We start from the raw sequence: 14035 nt of genomic DNA, 5'->3' as shown, positions 1-14035 counted from the left end.
GGTTCTGGGCCCTACAAGGGTGTCTCATCCCTTTTTTGATGGTTCTTGGCCCCATATGAACCTTTTTTGGGGTGTTTTTGGTCCTTTCGGGTGTCCGACGTCCCCTCCTTGGTGTCCCTGGTCCCCTGTGGCCACGTGACACCCTCCCTATAGGTTCCTCGGTGCCATCTAGAACCTTCTCTGGTGGGTTCTAGGTCCTACAAGGGTGTCTCATCCCTTTTTTGATGGTTCTTGGCCCCATATGGACCTTTTTTGGGGTGTTTTTGGTCCTTTCGGGTGTCCGACGTCCCCTCCTTGGTGTCCCCACCCCACCCCACCCCCTGCCCCACAGACGGACCTGACCTTCGTGGGCTGCGTGGGGATGCTGGACCCTCCCCGCAAAGAGGTGATGGGTTCCATCCGCCTCTGCCGCGACGCCGGCATCCGGGTCATCATGATCACGGGGGACAACAAAGGGACGGCCATCGCCATCTGCCGCCGCATCGGCATCTTCGGGGAGGAGGAGGAGGTGACGGGAAGGGCCTACACGGGGCGGGAATTCGACGACCTGCCCCCCGCCGAGCAGAGGGAGGCCTGTCGCCGGGCCTGCTGCTTCGCCCGGGTGGAGCCCACCCACAAGTCCAAGATCGTGGAGTTCCTCCAGTCCTTCGACGAGATCACCGCCATGGTGAGGGGGGGCCGTCTGACGTGGTTTTGGGGGGCCACCATCATTTTGAGGGGTTCCTGGGGGGTTCTGTATCAGTTTGATGTGGTTTTGGGGGTCCACCATCATTTTGAGGGGTTCCTGGAGGGTTCTGTATCGGTTTGACGTGGTTTTGGGGGGCCACCATCATTTTGAGGGGCTCCTGGGGGGTTCTGTAACATTTGACGTGGTTTTGGGGGTCCACCATCATTTTGAGGGGTTCCTGGAGGGTTCTGTATCGGTTTGATGTGGTTTTGGGGGTCCACCATCATTTTGAGGGGTTCCTGGAGGGTTCTGTATCGGTTTGACGTGGTTTTGGGGGGCCACCATCATTTTGAGGGGCTCCTGGGGGGTTCTGTAACATTTGACGTGGTTTTGGGGGTCCACCATCATTTTGAGGGGTTCCTGGAGGGTTCTGTATCGGTTTGATGTGGTTTTGGGGGTCCACCATCATTTTGAGGGGTTCCTGGAGGGTTCTGTATCAGTTTGATGTGGTTTTGGGGGTCCACCATCATTTTGAGGGGTTCCTGGGGGGTTCTGTATCAGTTTGACGTGGTTTTGGGGGGCCACCATCATTTTGAGGGGTTCCTGGAGGGTTCTGTATCGGTTTGACGTGGTTTTGGGGGGCCACCATCATTTTGAGGGGTTCCTGGAGGGTTCTGTATCGGTTTGACGTGGTTTTGGGGGGCCACCATCATTTTGAGGGGTTCCTGGAGGGTTCTGTAATGATTTGACATGGTTTTGGGGGTCCACCACCCTTGGTAGACCCACCACCACCCTTGGGTGCCCCTCCCACCCCCTCGAGGACCCATGGGTGCCCCCACTCTCCCTTGGGTGCCCCCCCAACCCCTTGTAGACCCATCCCCACTCTTCATAGACCCATCATCAACCTTGGGAGATCCATCGTCACCCTTCGTAGACCCACCACCCCCCTTGGTAGACCCTTGGGTGCCCACCCCCACCCCTTCGAGCACCCATGGGTGACCCCCCCCAACCCCTCCTCCCCCTTGGGTGCCCCCCCAACCCCTTGATAGACCCATCGTAACCCTTGTAGACCCATCGTCAACCTTGGGAGATCCATCATCACCCTTGGTAGACCCACCACCCCCCTTGGTAGACCCTTGGGTGCCCCCCCACCCTATCGAGCACCCATGGGTGACCTCCCCTCCCCCCCCCCCCCCCCCCCCCAACCAGACAGGGGACGGGGTGAACGACGCCCCGGCCCTGAAGAAGGCGGAGATCGGCATCGCCATGGGCTCGGGGACGGCGGTGGCCAAGACGGCCTCCGAGATGGTCCTGGCCGACGACAACTTCTCCACCATCGTGGCGGCGGTGGAGGAGGGGAGGGCCATCTACAACAACATGAAGCAGTTCATCCGCTACCTCATCTCCTCCAACGTGGGGGAGGTGGTCTGGTGAGACCTCCCAGTTGCCTCCCAGTTCAGCCCCAGTTCGGCCCCAGTCGGTCCCGTGGTTCTGCCGTCCTTCTGTCCCACCCCATTCTCCACTTCCTCCAAGTCCCACCAGTTTCTCCAGCTCCCTCCTGCCCCTTCCAAGACCACCTGACCCCTCCCAGTCCATCCCAGTCCCCTCCCAGTCCATCCCAGTTGCCTCCCAGTCCATCCCTGTCCCCGCTTGGACCCTCCCAGTCCTTCCCAGTCTCATCCCAGTGCCTCCCAGTCCATCCCAGTTCCCTCCCAGTCCATCTCAATTCCTCCCAGTCCATCCCAGTTCCTCCCAGTGCCCTCCCAGTGCCCTCCCAGTTCCTCCCAGTGCCCTCCCAGTTCCCTCCCAGTCCCTTCCAGTCCATCCCAGTTCCCTCCCAATCCCTTCCCAGTCCATCCCAGTCCCCTCCTAGTCCCCTTCCAGTCCATCCCAGTTCCCTCCCAGTCCATCTCAATTCCTCCCAGTGCCCTCCCAGTCCATCTCAATTCCTCCCAGTCCATCCTAGTTCCTCCCAGTGCCCTCCCAGTTCCCTCCCAGTCTCTTCCAGTCCCCTCCCAGTCCCCTCCCAGTCCATCCCAGTTCCCTCCCAGTCCATCTCAATTCCTCCCAGTGCCCTCCCAGTCCATCCCAGTCCATCCCAGTCCCCTCCCAGTCCATCGCAGTCCATCCCAGTTCCCTCCCAGTTCCCTCCCAGTCCATCCCAGTCCATCCCAGTGCCCTCCCAGTCCATCCCAGTTCCCTCCCAGTCCATCTCAATTCCTCCCAGTCCCTTCCAGTCCATCCCAGTTCCCTCCCAGTCCCTCCCAGTGCCCTCCCAGTTCCCTCCCAGTTCCCTCCCAGTCCCTTCCAGTCCATCCCAGTCCCTTCCAGTCCATCCCAGTTCCCTCCCAGTCCCTTCCAGTCCATCCCAGTCCCTTCCAGTCCATCCCAGTTCCCTCCCAGTCCCTTCCAGTCCATCCCAGTCCCTCCCAGTCCATCCCAGTCCATCCCAGTTCCCTCCCAGTCCATCTCAATTCCTCCCAGCCCATCCCAGTTCCTCCCAGTGCCCTCCCAATCCCTTCCAGTCCCCTCCCAGTGCCCTCCCAGTCCATCCCAGTTCCCTCCCAGTCCATCTCAATTCCTCCCAGTCCATCCCAGTCCCTTCCAGTCCCTCCCATTCCCCTCCCAGTCCCTCCCAGTCCATCCCATCCCCCTCCCAGTCCCTCCCAGTCCCCCCGCTTCCCTTCCTTTGACCCTCCCAGTCTATCCCAGTTCATCCCACTACCCCCTCCTCCTCCTTCCCTCCCCCCCCCCCCCACCCCCACCCCCACCCCTTCCCCTCCCAGTATCTTCTTGACGGCGGCGCTGGGGCTGCCGGAGGCGCTGATCCCGGTGCAGCTCCTGTGGGTCAACCTGGTGACGGACGGGCTCCCGGCCACCGCCCTGGGCTTCAACCCCCCCGACCTGGACATCATGGACAAGCCACCGCGTAGCCCCAAGGAGCCCCTCATCTCCGGGTGGCTCTTCTTCCGCTACTTGGCCATCGGGGGTGAGACCACGTTGGGGTGGGGTCAAAGGGACCTGAGGGACCTCCCCGGGTGGTCACCTTGGGTGTGGGGGTCAGGTTGGAGAACCTCATGGTGGTGGCAACTTGGAGAACCTCATGGTGGTACCACCTTGGAGAAGCTCGTGATGTTCTCCTGGAGAACCTCATGGTGGTGGCATCTAGGAGAACATCATGGTGAAGCCACCTTGGAGAACCTCATGGTGGAGCCACCTGCTAGAGCTCATGGTGTTCTCCTGGAGAACCTCATGGTGGTGGCATCTAGGAGAACCTCATGGTGGAGCCACCTTGGAGAACTTCATGATGTTCTCCTGGAGAACCTTCATGGTGGTGGCACCTTGGAGAACCTCGTGATGTTCTCTTGGAGAACCTCATGGTTCCAGAGCTCCTTGATGTTCTCCTGGAGACCCTCATGATGGCCCCTTGGGTGGGGGGGGGGGCAAGTTAGAGAACCTCACGGTGGTGGCATCTTGGAGAACATAGTGGTGGAGCCACCTTGGAGAACCTCATGGTTCCAGAGCTCCATGATGTTCTCTTGAAGAACCTCACGGTGGTTCCTTGAAGGTCCCCATGATGGTACCACCTTGAAGGTCCCCATGGTGGTGCCACCTTGAAGGTCCCCATGATGATACCACCTTGAAGGCCTCATGGTGGTGGCACCTTAAAGACCTCCATGATGTTCTCCTGAAGAACCTCATGATGGTGCCACCTTGAAGGTCCCCATGATGGTGCCACCTTGGAGGTCCCCATCATGGTGGCACCTCGGAGGTCCCCGTGGTGGTCACCCCCTTGTCCGTGGTTGTCCCCCCAGGGTACGTGGGCGCTGCCACCGTGGGGGCGGCCGCCTGGTGGTTCCTCTACGCTGAAGATGGCCCCAGCGTCAGTTACCACCAACTGGTGAGTCCTGGAGACCCCCGAGGTCACCCCATGGTGGCCCCAAGGTCCTCCTGGTGGCCCTATCGTCCCCGTGGTGGCCCCAAGGTCCTTCTGAAGGACCTGCCAATCCCCGTGGTGGCCCCAAGGGTCTTCGTGGTGGCCCCAAGGTCCTCATGGTGGCCCTGAGGTCACCCCGGGGTCACCTGGAGCCCGTGGTGGCCCCAAGGTCCTCCTGAAGGACCTGCCATCCCCGTGGTGGCCCCAAGGTCCCCGTGGTGACTTCCTTGGCCCCTTCCTGGCCCCATGGTGGCCCCAAGGTCCGCGTCCTGTCCCCACCATCCCCATGGTGACCTTCTTGTCCCCATCCCGTCCCCATGGTGGCCTCAAGGTCCCCATCCTGATGCCACCATCCCTGTGGTGGCCCCAAAGGTCCTCCTGAAGGACCTGCCGTCCCCGTGGTGGCCCCAAGGTCCCCTTCCTGTCCCCATGGTGGCCCCAAGGTCCATGTCCTGTCCCCATGGTGGCCCCATGGTGACCTCCCTGTCCCCATGGTGGCCCCAAGGTCCCCACGGTGACCTTCTTGTCCCCATCCCATCCCCGTGGTGGCCCCAAGGTCCTCCTGGTGGCCCCAAAGGTCCTCCTGAAGGACCTGCCGTCCCCGTGGTGGCCCCAAGGTCCATGTCCTGTCCCCACCATCCCCATGGTGACCTCCCTGTCCCCTTCCTGTCCCCATGGTGACCCCAAGGTCCCCGTGGTGGCCCCAAGGTCCGTGTCCCGTCCTTCCTGTCCCCATCCCGTCCCCGTGGTGGCCCCAAAGTCCTCCTGGTGGCCCCAAAGGTCCTCCTGAAGGACCTGCTGTCCCCGTGGTGGCCCCAAGGTCCCCTTCCTGTCCCCGTGGTGGCCCCAAGGTCCGTGTCCTGTCCCCATGGTGGCCCCATGGTGACCTCCCTGTCCCCATGGTGGCCCCAAGGTCCCCACGGTGACCTTCTTGTCCCCATCCCATCCCCGTGGTGGCCCCAAGGTCCTCCTGGTGGCCCCAAAGGTCCTCCTGAAGGACCTGCCGTCCCCGTGGTGGCCCCAAGGTCCATGTCCTGTCCCCACCATCCCCATGGTGACCTCCCTGTCCCCTTCCTGTCCCCATGGTGACCCCAAGGTCCCCGTGGTGGCCCCAAGGTCCGTGTCCCGTCCTTCCTGTCCCCATCCCGTCCCCGTGGTGGCCCCAAAGTCCTCCTGGTGGCCCCAAAGGTCCTCCTGAAGGACCTGCTGTCCCCGTGGTGGCCCCAAGGTCCCCTTCCTGTCCCCGTGGTGGCCCCAAGGTCCATTTCCTGTCCCCATGGTGGCCCCAAGGTCCCCACGGTGACCTTCTTGTCCCCATCCCATCCCCGTGGTGGCCCCAAGGTCCCCGTGGTGGCCCCAAGGTCCATGTCCCGTCCTTCCTGTCCCCATCCCGTCCCCGTGGTGGCCCCAAAGTCCTCCTGGTGGTCCCCAAAGGTTCTCCTGAAGGACCTGTCGTCCCCGTGGTGGCCCCAAGGTCCATGTCCTGTCCCCACCATCCCCATGGTGACCTCCCTGTCCCCTTCCTGTCCCCATGGTGACCCCAAGGTCCCCGTGGTGGCCCCAAGGTCCGTGTCCCGTCCTTCCTGTCCCCGTCCCGTCCCTGTGGTGGCCCCAAGGTCCTCCTGGTGGCCCCAAAGGTCCTCCTGAAGGACCTGCTGTCCCCGTGGTGGCCCCAAGGTCCCCTTCCTGTCCCCATGGTGGCCCCAAGGTCCGTGTCCTGTCCCCACCATCCCCATGGTGACCTCCCTGTCCCCGTGGTGGCCCCAAGGTCCGTGTCCTGTCCCCATGGTGGCCCCATGGTGACCTCCCTGTCCCCATGGTGGCCCCAAGGTCCCCATGGTGACCTTCCTGTCCCCATCCCGTCCCCGTGGTGGCCCCAAGGTCCTCCTGGTGGCCCCAAAGGTCCCCCTGAAGGACCTGCTGTCCCCGTGGTGGCCCCAAGGTCCCCTTCCTGTCCCCATGGTGGCCCCAAGGTCCGTGTCCTGTCCCCACCATCCCCATGGTGACCTCCCTGTCCCCTTCCTGTCCCCATGGTGACCCCAAGGTCCCCGTGGTGGCCCCAAGGTCCGTGTCCCGTCCTTCCTGTCCCCATCCCGTCCCCGTGGTGGCCCCAAGGTCCCCGTGGTGACCTCCCCGTCCCCGTGGTGACCTCCCCCACCCTGGTTGACGCGTGTAGGTGACATTGTCCCCCCGCCCCGGTGACGATGTCCCCTCCCGCTGTCCCCCGCAGACCCACTTCATGCAGTGCACGGAGCACAACGCGGACTTCGAGGGCCTGGACTGTGACATCTTCGAGTCCCCGGTGCCCATGACCATGGCCCTCTCCGTCCTCGTCACCATCGAGATGTGCAACGCCCTCAACAGGTAGGGGTGGCCTTCGTCACCGTCATCATCCTCACCGCCATCATCTTCCCCACCTCCGCCGCCGTCACCTCCACCATCACCTTCATCACCCTCACCACCTTCAACCATCACCTTCATCACCATCACCGTGGTCTTCACCATGAGCTTCACCACGACCTTCATCACCATCTTCACCATCCCCTTCACCACGGTCTTCATCATGGTCTTCGCCACCATCACCTTCATCATCACCTTCATCACCTTCACTGTGACCTTCACCGTGGTCTTCATCATGGTCTTCACCACCATCACCTTCACCATGGTCTTCACCACGGTGTTCATCATGGTCTTCACCACCATCACCTTCATCACCTCCACCATCACCTTCACCTTCACCGTGGTCTTCACCATGAGCTTCACCACCATCACCTTCATCACCTTCACCGTGACCTTCACCACGGTCTTCATCATGGTCTTCGCCACCATCACCTTCATCACCTTCACCATGGTCTTCACCACGGTCTTCATCATGGTCTTCGCCACCATCACCTTCATCACCATCACCATAGTCTTCACCATGAGCTTCACCACGACCTTCATCACCATCTTCACCATCCCCTTCACCACGGTCTTCATCATGGTCTTCACCACCATCACCTTCATCACCTTCACCATCACCTTCATCACCTTCACTGTGACCTTCACCATGAGCTTCACCACGACCTTCATCACCATCTTCACCATCCCCTTCACCACGGTCTTCATCATGGTCTTCGCCACCATCACCTTCATCATCACCTTCATCACCTTCACTGTGACCTTCACCGTGGTCTTCATCATGGTCTTCACCACCATCACCTTCACCATGGTCTTCACCACGGTCTTCATCATGGTCTTCACCACCATCACCTTCACCATCACCTTCATCACCTTCACCGTGACCTTCACCACGGTCTTCATCATGGTCTTCGCCACCATCACCTTCATCACCTTCACCATCACCTTCATCACCATCACCGTGGTCTTCACCATGAGCTTCACCACGACCTTCATCACCATCTTCACCATCCCCTTCACCGTGGTGTTCATCATGGTCTTCACCACCATCACCTTCATCCCCTTCATCTTCACCACCACCACCATCACCATGACCTTCACCATGGTCTTCACCACCTTCACCTTCATCACCTTCATCATCTTCACCATCGCCTTCACCATCATCTTCATCACTTTTCACCATGGTCTTCACCACCATCTTCACCCCTACCTTCCCCATCACCTTCACCATCACCTTCATCATCTTCATCCCCACCATCACCACCTTCACCATCATCTTCATCGTCACCAGCTTTACCCCCACCATCATCTTCATCCACCACCTTCCCCATCATCTTCATCCCTTTCACCATGGTCTTCACCACCTTCATGGTCATCACCATCATCTTCATCCCCTTCACCATGGTCTTCACCATCACCTTCACATTCATCCCCTTCACCATCATCTTCTTCACCTTCACCATGGTCATCACCACCTCCACCAGCACCATCATCTTCATCCCCACCATCATCTTCACCCCCTCCTCAATCACCTCCACCATCACCATCTTCATCCCCTTCGTGGTCTTCACCACCATCACCAGCTTCACCTTCACCATCATCTTCATCCCCTTCACCATCATCTTCATCCCCTTCACCATGGTCTTCACCATCACCTTCACATTCATCCCCTTCACCATCATCTTCTTCACCTTCACCATGGTCTTCACCATGGTCTTCACCACCTCCACCATCACCATCTTCACCTCCACCGTCATCTTCATCCCCTTCATGGTCTTCACCGTCTTCACCGTCATCTTCATCGCCACCGTCATCTTCATCCCCTTCGTGGTCTTCACCACCTTCAGCAGCACCATCTTCACCATCGTCTTCGTCCCCACCATCATCTTCACCCCCTCCTCAATCACCTCCACCATCACCGTCTTCACCTCCACCGTCATCTTCATCCCCACCATCGTCTTCATCCCCTTCATGGTCTTCACCACCATCACCGTCTTCATCCCCTTCACCATCATCTTCATCCCCCTCACCATGGTCTTCACCACCCTTCACCAGCACCATCTTCACCATCACCATCCTCTTCATCACCACCACATCCCTCCGTCATCACCATCCCTTTCACCGTGGTCTTCACCACCATCGCCACCGCCACCGTGACCTTCGTCCCCACCCCTCCCCTCCGTGTCCCCTCCCCCTCCCCCACCCTGACGTTGTCCCCTCCCCCTCCCCCACCCTGACGTTGTCCCCTCCCCTCCCCCAGCCTCTCGGAGAACCAGTCCCTGGTGCGGATGCCGCCGTGGGTCAACATCTGGTTGATGGGCTCCATCTGCCTCTCCATGTCCCTCCACTTCGTCATCCTCTACATCGAACCCCTGCCCGTAAGGGGGGGGGGGGGGGGGGAGGGGTGGTGGCCGTGGGGCTAGTGGCCATGGTTGGTGGGGGGGGTGGTGGGTGGTGGTGGCCGTGGGGTTGGGGATGTGGGGCTGGTGGCCGTGGGGTTGGGGACATAGGGTTGGTGGCCATCAAGGTTGGTGGTCATGGAGATATGGCCATGGGGCTAGTGGCCATGGGGTTGGTGGCCATGGGGCTAGTGGTCATGGGGGTCTGGTGGCCACAGGGTCAGGGACGTGGGGTGGGAGGTTGGTGGCCATCAAGGTTGGTGGTCATCAAGGTTGGTGCTGGAGATATGGATGTGGGGCTAGTGGTCATGGGGGGGTGGTGGCCATGGGGTTGATGACCATGGGGCTGGTCTTGGTGGCCACGGGGTTGGTCTTGGTGGCCGTGGGGCTGGTCCCCATGGGGCTGGTGACCATGGGGATGGTCTTGGTGGCCACGGGGCTGGTGACCACAGGGATGGTCTTGGTGGCCACGAGGTTGGTCTTGGTGGCCATGGGGCTGGTCCCCATGGGGCTGGTGGCCACGGGGTTGGTCTTGGTGGCCGTGGGGCTGGTCCCCATGGGGCTGGTGACCATGGGGATGGTCTTGGTGGCCACGAGGTTGGTGTTGGTGGCCATGGGGCTGGTGGCCATGGGGTTGATCACCATGGTCTTGGTGGCCATGGGGCTGGTCTTGGTGGCCATGGGGTTGGTCTTGGTGGCCATGGGGCTGGTGGCCACGGGGTTGGTCTTGGTGGCCGTGGGGCTGGTCCCCATGGGGCTGGTGACCATGGGTTTGGTCTTGGTGGCCATGGGGCTGATGACCACGGGGATGGTCTTGGTGGCCACGAGGTTGGTCTTGGTGGCCGTGAGGCCGATCCCTATGGGGCCGGTGACAATGGGGTTGGTAGCCATGGGGCTAGTGGCCCCATAACTCACATCCGTGTGTGTGTGTGTCCCCCCCCCCCCCCACCTCCTGCCCCACAGATGATCTTCAAGCTGACCCCCCTCACCTTGACCCATTGGCTGATGGTCCTCAAGATCTCCTTCCCCGTCATCCTCCTGGACGAGGCCCTCAAGTTCGTGGCCAGGAACTACCTGGAGGGTGAGGGAATGTCCCCAACCCCCCCCCCCCCCCACCACGATGTCCCCAACGTCCCCTCCACCATCTCCACGTCATCTCCACCATCTCCATGTCCCCTCCCTGTCCCCAATGTCCCCAACGTCCCCTCAACCATCTCCTGGTCACCTCCATCTCCACGTCCCCACCACCATCTCCATGTCCCCTCCTGTGTCCCCAACGTCCCCTCCACCATCTCCATGTCCCCACCACCATCTCCTGGTCACCTCCCTGTCCACGATGTCCCCAACGTCCCCACCACCATCTCCATGTCCCCTCCATGTCCCCAGTGTCCCCTCCACCATCTCCTGGTCACCTCCATCCCCACGTCCCCACCACCATCTCCATGTCCCCTCCGTGTCCGCGATGTCCCCAACGTCCCCTCAACCATCTCCATGTCACCTCCACCATCTCCTGTCTCCCTCGGTGTCCCCAGTGTCCCCTCCACCATCTACATGTCCCCTCCACCATCTCCTGGTCACCTCCATCCCCACGTCCCCACCACCATCTCCATGTCCCCTCCTGTGTCCCCAATGTCCCCTCCACCATCTCCATGTCCCCACCACCATCTCCATGTCCCCTCCCTGTCCATGATGTCCCCAACGTCCCCACCACCATCTCCATGTCCCCTCCACCATCTCCTGGTCACCTCCATCCCCACGTCCCCACCACCATCTCCATGTCCCCTCCTGTGTCCCCAACATCCCCTCCACCATCTCCTGGTCACCTCCATCCCCATGTCCCCACCACCATCTCCATGTCCCCTCCTGTGTCCCCAACATCCCCTCCACCATCTCCTGGTCACCTCCATGCCATGTCCCCACCACCATCTCCATGTCCCCTCCCTGTCCCCTCCATGTCCCCAACGTCCCCTCCACCATCTCCACGTCACCTCCACCATCTCCTGTCTCCCTCGGTGTCCCCAACGTCCCCTCCACCATCTCCTGGTCACCTCCATCTCCACGTCCCCACCACCATCTCCATGTCCCCTCCCTGTCCCCGATGTCCCCAACGTCCCCTCAACCATCTCCACGTCACCTCCACCATCTCCTGTCTCCCTCGGTGTCCCCGATGTCCCCAATGTCCCCTCCACCATCTCCTGGTCACCTCCATCCCCACGTCCCCACCACCATCTCCATGTCCCCTCCTGTGTCCCCAATGTCCCCTCAACCATCTCCTGGTCACCTCCATCCCCACCACCATCTCCATGTCCCCTCCTGTGTCCCCAACGTCCCCTCCACCATCTCCACGTCCCCACCACCATCTCCATGTCCCCTTCCTGTCCCCTCCATGTCCCCAGTGTCCCCACCACCATCTCCTGGTCACCTCCCTGTCCACGATGTCCCCAACGTCCCCTCCACCATCTCCTGGTCGCCTCCATCCCCACGTCCCCTCCACCATCTCCATGTCCCCATTGTCGTGTCCCCCCCCCCCCCCCGCCGGTGTCCCCATTGTCCCCTCCCCCCTCTCACCCCCCTCTTCTCCTCCCCTCCCCCCCCACCGTAGCGTGACATCGGGGTCCCTCCAGAGGCCTCGGCTCCGCCCACAGGTACCCCTCCCCCCACCTGTCACCGTCACACACACACACCCCCCCCCCGTGTCACCCCCCGTGTGTCACCGTCACCCCGTGTCACCCCACGTGTCATTGTCGTCCCCCCCCCCCACGTGTCACCCTCACCCCCCCCACGTCACCCCCCACGTGTCCCCCCCATCACCCCACGTGTCACCGTCACCCCCCCACGTCACCCCCCATGTGTCCCCCCCATCACCCCACGTGTCACTGTCACCCCCACCCCCACGTGTCACCCCCCCAATGTCACCCCCCCCGTGTCCCCTTGTCCCCCCCCCACGTGTCACCGTCACCCCACGTCACCCCACGTGTCGTTGTCACCCCCCCGTGTCACCCGTGTCCCCTTGTCACCCCATGTGTCACTGTCACCCCCCCACGTGTCACCCTCACCCCACATCACCCCCCCCGTGTCACCGTCACCCCCCCGTGTCACCCCACGTGTGTCACCGTCACCCCACGTCACCCCCCCACATCACCGTCACCCCCCCATGTCACCCCCCGTGTCCCCTTGTCCCCCCCCACGTGTCACCGTCACCCCACGTCACCCCCCCACGTCACCGTCACCCCCCCATGTCACCCCCCGTGTCCCCTTGTCCCCCCCCCCACGTGTCACCGTCACCCCACGTCACCCCACGTGTCGTTGTCACCCCCCCAACGTGTCACCCCCCCGTGTCCCCTTGTGTCCCCCCCATGTGTCACCCTCACCCCATGTCACCCCCCCGTGTCACCCCACGTGTGTCACCGTCACCCCACGTCACCCCCCCACGTCACCGTCACCCCCCCGTGTCACCCCCCGTGTCCCCTTGTCCCCCCCCCCCACGTGTCACCCTCACCCCATGTCACCCCACGTGTGTCACCGTCACCCCCTGTCATCCCCCCCACGTCACCGTCACCCCCCATATGTCACCCCACACATCACCGTCACCCCCCCAATGTCACTGTCACCCCCCCACGTGTCACCCTCACCCCCCCCAACGTGTCACCCCCACGTGTCCCCTTGTCACCCCCCCCCCCCCCCAATGTCACCCCACGTGTCACCGTCACACACTTCTCCCCCCCCCCCCCCCCAGGGGGGTGGGACGGCGATGGGGGGAGGGGGGGAGGGGGGGGGGGGGAACTTGGGGGGCAGAGGGTGGGGGGAGGGGTGGGGGGGGGGGTGACACGTGACGTCACGTGACGTCACCGTGTCCCCCCCCCCCCCCCCCAACAGCTGACACCGAGGACGCTCGGAAGAAGAAGAAGTGACACCCCCCAGCCCCCCCAGCCCCACGCCGTGGGGCTGCCCCATAGATGTGGGGCAGCCCCCACCCCCCCCCCCCCCACTCCCACCCCCCCCCCCCCCCCCCAAGCGCTCTGGGGCGCCCCATGGATGTGGGGCAGCCCCCCGCAGTGGGGCAGCCCCCCAACAACCGTGGGGCACCGCAGCGCTATGGGGCAGCCTCCTGCAGTGGGGCAGCCCCTTGCTGTGGGGCAGCCCCCCCTAACGCTATGGGGCAGCCACCCCCCCCCCAGATCTATGGGGCACCCCCTCGATGTGGGGCACCCCCCTCGTCGTGGGGCACCGCAGATCTATGGGGCGGCCCCCCCCCCCCTCCCCAGATCTATGGGGCACTCCCTTCCCGTGGGGCACCCCCCTCGCCGTGGGGCAGCCCCCCCAGCGCTATGGGGCAGCCCCACGGCCTCGCTTATTTATTGCCAATAAAGGGAAACTCTCCCCCCTCCCCTTTTCGCCCCCCCCCCTCCAAAAAGTCTCCCCCTCCCCCTTTTTTTGGGGGGTGGGGGGCGGGGTTTCTATGGGGCGGGGTTTCTATGGGGCAGGGTTTCTATGGGGCGGGGCTTGGGGAGGCCACGCCCCCCCTTCGACCCCCTTCTATCCCCCCCCCCCCCCCCAATTCGGGGCTCATTCGCCCCCCAACTCCCGGCTCCGCAGGTCAGTGGGACCCCCAAGTGCCCCCCCCCCCCAGCC

General features: G+C 62.6%; 1 protein-coding gene across 1 annotated transcript; it reads left to right on the top strand.

Moving 5' to 3' along the window:
• Positions 1-331: 331 nt before the first annotated feature.
• LOC141478661 (sarcoplasmic/endoplasmic reticulum calcium ATPase 1-like) lies at positions 332-13812 on the top strand (the record flags this gene model as incomplete). The annotated part of the gene is made up of 9 exons (XM_074167658.1): positions 332-667; positions 1877-2097; positions 3454-3656; positions 4483-4568; positions 6835-6968; positions 9265-9382; positions 10367-10484; positions 12006-12048; positions 13280-13812. Coding segments are annotated over 8 exons (1221 nt in total), but the record flags the coding sequence as incomplete, so codon positions are not given.
• Between the last annotated feature and the right edge of the window lie 223 nt (positions 13813-14035).

Source organism: Numenius arquata, unplaced genomic scaffold, assembly GCF_964106895.1.
Source record: "Numenius arquata unplaced genomic scaffold, bNumArq3.hap1.1 HAP1_SCAFFOLD_1481, whole genome shotgun sequence".
Lineage (NCBI taxonomy): Eukaryota > Metazoa > Chordata > Aves > Charadriiformes > Scolopacidae > Numenius > Numenius arquata.
Note: the sequence above shows the minus strand (reverse complement) of the source record. Positions and strands in the feature narration are given on the sequence as shown.